This window comes from Nicotiana tabacum, chromosome 1 (assembly GCF_000715075.1).
Source record: "Nicotiana tabacum cultivar K326 chromosome 1, ASM71507v2, whole genome shotgun sequence".
In the NCBI taxonomy this organism is placed as follows: Eukaryota; Viridiplantae; Streptophyta; class Magnoliopsida; order Solanales; family Solanaceae; genus Nicotiana; species Nicotiana tabacum.
Window position 1 is genome coordinate 200,329,911 of NC_134080.1, and position 9,866 is coordinate 200,339,776.

Sequence of the window (9,866 nt, forward strand, 5' to 3'; positions counted from 1 at the left end):
TCTTAACCCTATCTTCTTCAAGGATAATTCTCCCAAGAGATTTAAGTTCATTTAAGTTCAAGAGGGGTTGCTCTGATAGTAAGCAACCTCCACTTCCAACCAAGAGGTTATGAGTTCGAGTCTCCCCAAGAGCAAGGTGGAAAGTTCTTGGAGGGAAGGATGACGAGGGTCTATTGGAAATAGCCTCTCTACCCTAGTGTAGGGGTAAGGTCTGCGTACACACTACCCTCCTCAGACCCCACTAAGTGGGATTATACTGGGTTGTTGTTGTTGTTGTTGTTGTTGTTGTTAGTGTTGTGAACCTTGTGTTCATCTCTTGGATAGTTTCTCCTTCCTTCATAGTGAAATTCTGATATTGAGATTATAGCAGTGTTCCTCTTGATCTCTTTACTTGAGGAGTTCCTTCATGAGCCACTTGTAAAGTGTCTCATATTTCCTTAGCAGTGGTACAGCTTTGAATCATGTTGTACTTGTCTGGACCCAGTCCACACACAAGCCATTTCTTGGCCTTGGCATTCTTTTCCCATTTCCTTCAAGTCTTCAGTAGTGCAGTCAGCTCTTGTCTTTGGTACGTCCACTCCTTCAGCATTCTTCTTTGTAGTAGCCAGGGGACCATTAGTGACTATGTCCCAGAGTTCATAGACTTCTCCTATGATGTGATCTCTCATCCTATTCTTCCACCAAGAATAATACTGATCATTAATGAGTGGGGGCCTAGCAGTGGATTGCCCTTCCCAATTTCCAGGTGGTGCACTCATCTTGATCTTTTCCTAAGGTGTTAACTTCTTCAAGGATAACCCGCTCTGATACCAATTGATGTTTTATACTTCAATACCACACAAGAGGGGGGGTGATTTGTGTGGTACCCAATTTTTGCTTAACTGAACTATAGAAGGACCTGGTTCTTCTATGTGTTCCAACTACTATTGTTTGCGGAATAATAAGTAAAGAAAATAAAGAACACATAGATTTTTACGTAGAAAACACATGGCTCAAAAGGTGAAAAAAACACGACCTACTACTTAGTTAGGATTTTTCCAAACTTTCACTAAAATTACTGAGCCAAAAACTGCATTTACAAAAACTCTTTTGTAAACCTAGGATTAACTATAATCCCGTTGTAGCACACAACCTCAACTGTTGCGACAACTTCAAGTTAACTCTAACTTGAACACTCTAGGGACCTAATATAATTGCTTCTATGAAAGCTGAAAGGTAAAATGTAAAATCCCCTACTACAATTGAACTAGAATAAAAGATAGACACTTGGAACCGGTTCTTCTATCTTTTTTAAGTAGCTTCAGAATTGCACGCTTGAATCACACATAAATTGCTTGCAAAATCGCCTTGCTCTTTTGCTCTCAATTTAAGTTTAACTTCTACTTATGTGCATTACCTGTAAAAGAGAACAACACTGATATTTAATGGGTTAGTAATTAGAGATTGACAGGGATACAGATGCTACTCTTCTATCGTAGAAGAGTTCTAGTTGATATCATACTCTAACACTATCCTCTTTCTAAACTGTGTTCTCTTCATGTAAGGAGTCTTTCTCTCCTTATCCAATATGCAACATTTTCGATCAGATCAGAAGATATTACTTCTGATAAGTTAGATTTATCTCCTTCACGTGCATCTCACGTATTTGGTTTGATCATAACTGTGCTTCAGAAGATGAACTTGGTCCATGTCTGAGTTCTTTTGTCAGTCTTCAAAACTTCACCTATACTTGGGTCAACAATTGTAAGGGGGAATTTTGCTGGCAAACTAATACTACAATCTACATAAAGCTCTATACAGTTTTATCTTCTTATTTTCTATCTTTATTATTGTTCTTATCACTGTTGCGCTCGGAGGCTTCATTACCAGAATCTTTATTTCTATTATTTCGTCTTCATATCAAGGCTAAGTGTTGTATATTTCTTCAATCATCCTATTATTTCAGGATCGAATTAATTCACTTGTCTAGAAATCACATATAAATTCAACTGTACTATTTTTCGGATAAACAAATAGAAATATTATTAAGAATATAAACGTTCAATCTGGACTAAGCTGCAATTCCAGTCTGGATTGCCATAAATGGATACCCAGAGTAGAAATCTACTTGCAGAATTCCATGACCCAAAAGTTACAGACACAACATATTAAGTTAACGCCTTTGAATCCGGCTTCGGTAGCCAAGGCTTGAAACTCTTGTTCAGATCGCTCTTTGCCTCCAGGATTTTGAGCCATCATGATCAAATCACCTTGCGAGATGCCAACCACAGCGGTGTCAGTGTCAGGTTTCACGGGTAGAATGGCCTCAACAACAATCACCTTTCCATTATCTGGTAGAGCCTTGTAGCAGTTCTTTAGCAACTTGAGGTTGTGACTATCACTCCAGTCATGAAGAATCCACTTCATTAAGAAACATAGAAATATTAGTCGTTTTGGCACGTTAGTCTAGCGAATACAAAAAATACTAGGTGACGTCTTTCCATCTGTCTAAAGTCTATGGGCAGAGTTACACGGTATATCATGTGCTGATAGAGGTAGCACGTACCCATTGAAATTGATCGACGTGAGTGCAAGCAAGCTCGGACACCACCATCATAAAATAAAAGTTATTTTTCCGGTTCCAAATTAATAAAATTAGATTATTTTGTATGTTTTGCAACTTCTATTTATTATTGCCTCTACTTCCAAATATTAGTTATTTTGACAAACTGAAATTCTTTTAAAATTATTTGAAATTTCAGAAAAACAAGAAGTCATTTATTACTTTTTCTGCTAAGCTTATTCGACTCATCAAAGATTTGGACATACCTTCATAAAAATAGCATCTCCTTCTGGAACACTTTCAAACATGTCTCCTCCAACATGTTCCACCCCTGCAATATTATGAAATCGAGTTTAATTTAAATAATTGGTAGTGCACATATAAGCAAATCATATATCACAATTTGAAGAGCTCAACCATTTTGTTCATGAGGTTTAGCAAATTATATATAAACATGTATATATTGCGAGATCATCGACATGGATTTGACATGAAGACTGTATTACAAGAGTAATCTAAAAATAAGTTAGAATTTGACATGAAGATTGTATTACAAGAGTAATCTAAAAATAAGTTAGAATTTGACATGAAGATTGTATGTAACGAAAAATGAGTAGTGATATTTAAGGGGACATTGCAAAATAGTCAAGAGTATCTAAATTGTCAAGACCCTTTAAAAAGTTTTACACAACTCATGTCGTACAAATATAAGCCAACACCCTTTAGCAAGTCTAACAAAATTTTAGAATTCAAAAGTAGGTTTTATATAATATAATTCACAAGTGCAAGAACGAGCTTAAATAAATTGACTCTGATGTCACGTGCAAGACTCTACAACGCAAAATCATAAAGCAATAGGTGGCAGCTACGTGCACAAAGGATGCGGTGTCACCCGATTCCATTTAGTCGGAAAAATTTACTAAATATATATTTGTGAATAATATAAATCCAAATATTAATACATATACAAGGAATAACACCACTTAACATAAAAAGTGGCTTTGGCTTGCTGGTTCAGCGCTTCAAATTTATCAAAGAGGACATAATATCGATTTCAATAGGACACTTTTATTTTTATAAATTTGGTTTTTCTTCTTGAAAAATATTGTAGCGAACATGGATTTAACCTTACTCCTTGTCCAAAATGGAAAAATTAAACCATTTGAGCTGGCACATAATTATTGACAATAAGCAATTTAAAACCATTGTAGAACTGGTTATTCGAACAACCTTTAAACCTTAAATTTGAAAAAACTAGAGAGTCATAATAGTGTACTTGAATTGTGTTCTTTATATAAAATGTTATTATAGTGATTTATTTCTTTGTTAACAACTTTAAATATCGACACCGCTTATGAAAAATTCAGCGTTCACACAGGATACGAGGAAGGGTCACAGCCCAAAAGGCGTATATAGACACCCTACCGTGATGCAAATATTAATGGCTGATTCCATAACCTGAATCCCGTGACTTACAAGTTACACGAAGATAACTTTACTGTTACTTTAGGGCTCACTTTTTTGACGGAGTTCAAAACCTTAATAAACTTTTTTTAGAATAAATATAACCCGACCACTCGATGATCAAAGTAAATAATAAATAACAAAACAAGAACGAGAGAGTACCAGGATAGGAAGGGGCATGTTGAACAACATGTGGCAAATCAAAATTAGTGCCCTTAATTGTGGGGTATTTAGATGTAATCATCTTGAGGTTAACTCCAAGACCACCTCCAACATCAACCAAAGCTTTAAGGTTGTCAAAACCTTTGTAATTTTCAAGTACTTTTTTCATGACTATAGTTGTCTGATTGATCATTGCCTTGTTGAAAACGTCATTGAATTTGGGGTCCGATTTTGGATATTCAAATGCATGTACACCGTGTACCCTGTCAAATGGAACTCCTCCTTCAAGAACTGCATCTTTTAATTCAAACCTGTAATTCAAAATTAGAAAGAGAGTCAGATATGATCTATCAATATAGTAAGTACTCCTTCGTCTTTAACTAGAGCTTTGGATTCGAACATTAGTTATAGAGTCGTCTTTGTTGGGAGCGCTGCCCCCTTTCCCCAACAATGTGGAATTTACGGTGAATCTGAATTTAGTCGGGCCCTAATATGAGTACCAATGAGAAACCAAAAAAAAAAAAAGATATGAACTATTTGTTGTGCCCCTTTTGCATTAAAAACAAGTTTATAGGACATTAGAGAATAAAAATTAAAAACAATAATACCAACATCTACTAGCTAGCTAGATGCATTTAGTATGCAGATTTCCTCAATTCTACCTACGATTATGCTAAATTAAGGTCCATTTAAGAATCTAATTTATCTAAATCGTTTACAAGTAGTAAGTTATTTAATAAAATGAGGTAAAAACAAATTAGTTAAGTTGAGAGAAAAAATTATTATTAGCTTTTGAGATATAGATGCATTTCATTATTCTGGTGCCGTAACTTAAAATTCTTTTTTAGCATTCATCTTGAAAGTATATATCTAATGGCTTAATTTTCTTTTTAAATATGTTGGGAGCCATTTTTGACACTTGTTATTCAAGAAGAATTATTTTCCAAGCTAGGATCAGCACATAAGCTCAAGCCGGCCGGCACTTAAGTTTGTTAAATGGCTATCCAAGCTTTTTTCTTCCGTACAAGTGCTGGTGGGAGGTAACCGATATCCGTTGAAATTAGTCGAGGTATTTATAATTTGACACAAATACCACCATTATTAAAAAAACATGGCTGTCCAATCTTATTATAAGAATTTAATCTAGTCAAATAATGATTTCCATTGACCCGAATAGTTTAGCTGTTTTACATACGTAACTTCACCCATAGCGTAAGACATTATAAAATTTCTGTTAGATGGCAAGTAAATGGACCATATATGAATTTTGCGTTGTTTTCTAAAGGTAATTTACCCTAACCATCCAGCAATATTTGAAATTACATTGTACCCCTTGGCTCTGATAATTGGGTGGATGTAGCATGTAGGGTTAAAAAATTCTTAGGGAAGTATATTTTATCGTTTAGCCAATTGATGCAGGACATCCAATTAGCCTGACTCCTCTAATTTGAGCTAATTGGTATTATAAACTAATGGTACAGCAAGAAAAAATTCAATTGTGTCATTTTCTGCGTAATGAGCAACATCTTTTTTTTCTTTCTATTTTATAAATCAAAATTCAAAAAAAAAGGAATTAAAGTATAAAAGGCATGAATATATCGCAAATTATACTCAATCACGCCTTCCTTGTCATCTATCTGTTTATTGTTTTAATTTGACACACATTAAAATCATTTGATGATATTAATCATAAGTGTTATTTGACTAAATAAATTTATCTTTTCCTTAATTCAATAATTAATGACTATGTGCATTCTTAGAGTAATAAAGTTGGAACTGAAAATTAGCAATACCTAATTTTCCTAAAAAGACAAATATTTTGTAAATGAAAAAAAAATGAGAAATAGCCAGATTTACAGCTAGTAATTTAAAAATAGTCACTATTTAAAAAATAATCAAATTTTTAGCCACCTTTTCATGTAAAGATATAATCTGAACAAAAACATCCTTAAAAATCCAGCATATGCTGGAGTTCGAATTTTTTACGTATAAAATTCCAGTAAAATATGCTGGAATTTTATAATGTGCTAGAATTCCAACATAATATGCGGGAAGTTTAAATGGAGATGCTGAAGTTCGAATTTTTTACATATGAGATTACAGTATAATATATTGGAATTTCATAGTGTACTGGAATTCTAACATAATATGCGGGAAGTTTAGATTGAGGAGCTCCATAATCGAGCATATTATGCTGGAATTTTTCGTGTTGGAGTTCCAACATAATTTTATAAGTAGGAGCTCCATAATACAACATATTATGCTGGAACTTTTCATGTTTCAGCAAAACAGTGGCTATTTTTTAATGACTTTGCAAACGCTGGCTATTTTTCTATTACTAATCCGAAAACAAGCTAGGCCATGCTATTTTCACAAAATTTTGAGGGATCTTTATAAGAATAGCCAATCATATTCATTATTTACTTTTTTAACTAGTGTACATGGACTATATACTTATTATATACAGTTATATACATATTATACTTGAATTATTTATATATTATATATTCTTCGGCCATTTTAAGTTTAAGCGGTTTGACGGCTGCTATTTAGGTTAATTTTCTTTTTTTTTTTTTAATTAAAGTGACCGATAAAAGGATAAGATGGATAATAATAACACTACCACATACGACTAACATAATCGACAAGTAATAAACTAACTCAAGAATCTTGTCTTGTGAAAAAGGCAACCAGCCAATACTGCTAGTGGAAAAAAAGAATAAACAGTAGGACAAAACTTACCAGCTGTTAATGAAAACTTTATCTTGTAGCAAAGCCAAAAGTGGCCCCATTGATGCACCATCTTCATCTCTAACAAAGAATTTTCCCACTTGTGACAAACCATACACTCTTTTCGATCCACCATTTTCTTCCTCAACAATGGAACAAGTAAACAATGAGTAACTAGCCAAGACATAAAGCATCCTATCTAACATGGTAGCAGCAATAGGATTCTTGCAGTTTGGCATTTGAGAAACAATTTGAGAAGCAGAAAGTTTAGTGTCATTAGCTTTTGCTAATATCTCAAAAACTTCCAATTGTATTGTTGAATTCAATACAAAGGGGAGGACTGAAGATGATAATAGCTGCATGGCATATGTGCAATTACGTTCTTCTTCTGATTGTGTTGGTATTTGGCTTTTGGTTGAGGATTCCATAGCTGAAAATCTAGAGACAAGTAGTCTTTTCCTTTTAGAGTGTTTTTGTTAGGCTTCAAAATCATGTACAGTGGAGTTGGTGCTTTTTATAAGTGTTAGTTGTGACTTTGGTTAAGAATTGTCATAATTGGTTTCTTGGTGGGAATATTGGTTGAAGTCTGGCTGGTTCTCTTTAGTTTATTATTCGATTGCACAGTAGCATGTTGGACATGTTTGATGGTTGAAATTTGTCTAGTTTTTTTTTTTAACTAGATATTTATAATATGACAAAAATAGTTACATCATTGTTTGGGAGTTGCAGCTCCCTATTGTTGCGTTAACATTGTCTTGCATTACAAGAGGGTTCACCCTGATTTTACGTACAAAAACAGTTTCTAGGATGTCTTCTCACAGTGTCTTGTTTACAAACACCGGAGGAACTGTCAAAATTTTTGTCCTAGCAAAAGCCTTTTACCCTGCTCCTTCCTTTGCGAGGAGGTCCGCCACCTAATTTTGTTCTCCAAAATCATGCCCTAATGCTGAGTTCCCAGCTGCCCCATCAATGACCTGCAGTCAAAGATAATAGAGTTATAATGCAGGTTTCCCTCATTTAGCATTCTTACAACCTGTTCAGAGTCGGTGCATATTTGTAGAGGTGTGAGTTTGTTTTCGAGGGCTAGTGTAAGCCCCTGCCATAGAGCTTGGAGTTCAGCCTCTAGGCCGGTAGTATGTGATAAGCCTCTCATATATCCTAGTACCCATTCACCCCGACTATTCCTAATGATACCCCTTATTCCTCCTAGTCTTGATTTTGGGCAAGAAGCCCCATCAGTGTTAAGCTTGTATAAGCCAGCAGAAGGTGGCTCTCAATTGATGTGAATTTCAGTTGTTTCACCTTTATCCCTGTGTTGCACCACCACATGGTAGTATTCTGGGGCTCTAGAATTGGTTTGTTTAACAGGGGCAAAGTTCTCTTTCTTCTCAAAAAGTTTGTTGTTTCTTGTGAGCCATAGGCTCCAAAAACAGAATGGTAGAAGGGATTTCCAGTTGATAGCATTGTTAAACTGCTATTTCTTGACCTTGTGCCATGTATCCTCCCAATGGATTATTGAGAATACAAGGTGTGGATGAGAGGTCTTGTCAGTATACTCCATAGTTATGGACTGCTAGAATGCTCTTGCATTTGAGCATTCAAAGAAGATATGATTGATGTCTTCCACTCCAGGAGCAGAAATGACATATTGGGCTAACATTTAAGCATATGATGTTTAAGTTCTTAGTAGTGGGGAGTCTGTTATGTTGCATCATCAGGTGAAGAATTTAATTTTATTTGGACCCTTAGCTTCCAAATCCAGCTGAAGGTATCATCATGGTTGGAGTTGGAGTTTATCTCAGAGCTAATTAGGTTGTAGATAGATTTGGAGCTGAAAAGCCCATTACCATTGAGGTTCCAGATGAGCTTATCCTCAGAGTTGGTAGAAATAGGGATAAATGTGGATTGAATAACACACTTAATGTACTTGGGAGTGGGGTAATGGATAGCATCAAAGTTCCATTCATCATTGCTGAGGATGTAGCTGATCTTAATGGCCAAGTTAGAGTTATGCCAAGGCCCCTGGAGGATTGTGTTGAGGGCTTGCATATTGGGGATCCAATTGTCAATAAGAAAGTTGACTCTAGAGACCTTAATACAGACCTTCCATCATTCCTGAATACACTGCCAAGTCCTAGTTTTAGGTTTTGTTCTAGGATAGTTACCACTACAGTGCTTCCCAATCAGTACTCTAGCCCACAGGGTGTCCGTGTTCCTGTAGAGTCTTCAAGCTAGACTAGTCAGGCTAGCTTTATTTTTATGTGTTCTTGTTGAAGGCCCAGACCCCCACTGTTCTTAGGCTTAGTAATAGTATCATATTTAATCATGTGCAACTTTTTTTTCCAACAGTTGTTCCCCATATAAAGTTCCTTTGAATTTTATCAATCTGGTTGGTGATATTTACTGGTAGCTTTATATAGCTCATCTCATGGCTGGGAATGCTCCCCAGGCTAGATTTTTCCAAAGTTGTACGGCCGGCCATGTTTAACATTTCAGTTTTCCAGCCAGCTAGCCTAGTGATCATACTGTCAATAATAAATTGAAAATCTCTATTGGTAGGACTTTTATGGAAGATGGGGAAGCCTAGGTATTTACTAAAATCTCCGCTTTTCCTAATTCCTAGCGTTGAGCTGCATGTATTGGTCCAATCCTTATGACAGTTGATTGAAAAAATAACCTTTGATTATTGAAAGTTGACCTTTTGGCCGGATTCACTATTAAACTCCTCTAAGGTAGCCAGGATTGCTTCATAGCTCTTTTTATTGGCTCTACCAAATAGGCTGAGATCATCAGCAAAGAACAGTTGAGAGATATTGGAAGCTAGTTCTTTCTTAGGATTGCCTGGTCAATATTCCTTGATAGCCTTTCCATGCAGATAATGAATAGGTAGGGGAGGTTGGGTCTCTCTGCCTGATACCTCTGGTAGAGTTGAAAGGCTCAGTTTGGCTCCCATTGACCAGGATGGATA

General features: G+C 35.6%; 1 protein-coding gene across 1 annotated transcript; it reads right to left on the bottom strand.

Moving 5' to 3' along the window:
- Window positions 1-2,005: 2,005 nt before the first annotated feature.
- Window positions 2,006-7,518, bottom strand: LOC107808034 (cathecol O-methyltransferase 1-like). The gene is made up of 4 exons (XM_016632514.2): window positions 6,911-7,518; window positions 4,169-4,479; window positions 2,809-2,873; window positions 2,006-2,400 (listed from the first exon to the last, which is right to left on the bottom strand). Exons 1-4 carry the CDS (start codon window positions 7,324-7,326, stop codon window positions 2,104-2,106), a joined length of 1,089 nt encoding a protein of 362 aa, XP_016488000.1. The 5' UTR covers window positions 7,327-7,518; the 3' UTR covers window positions 2,006-2,103.
- Window positions 7,519-9,866: the final 2,348 nt, after the last annotated feature.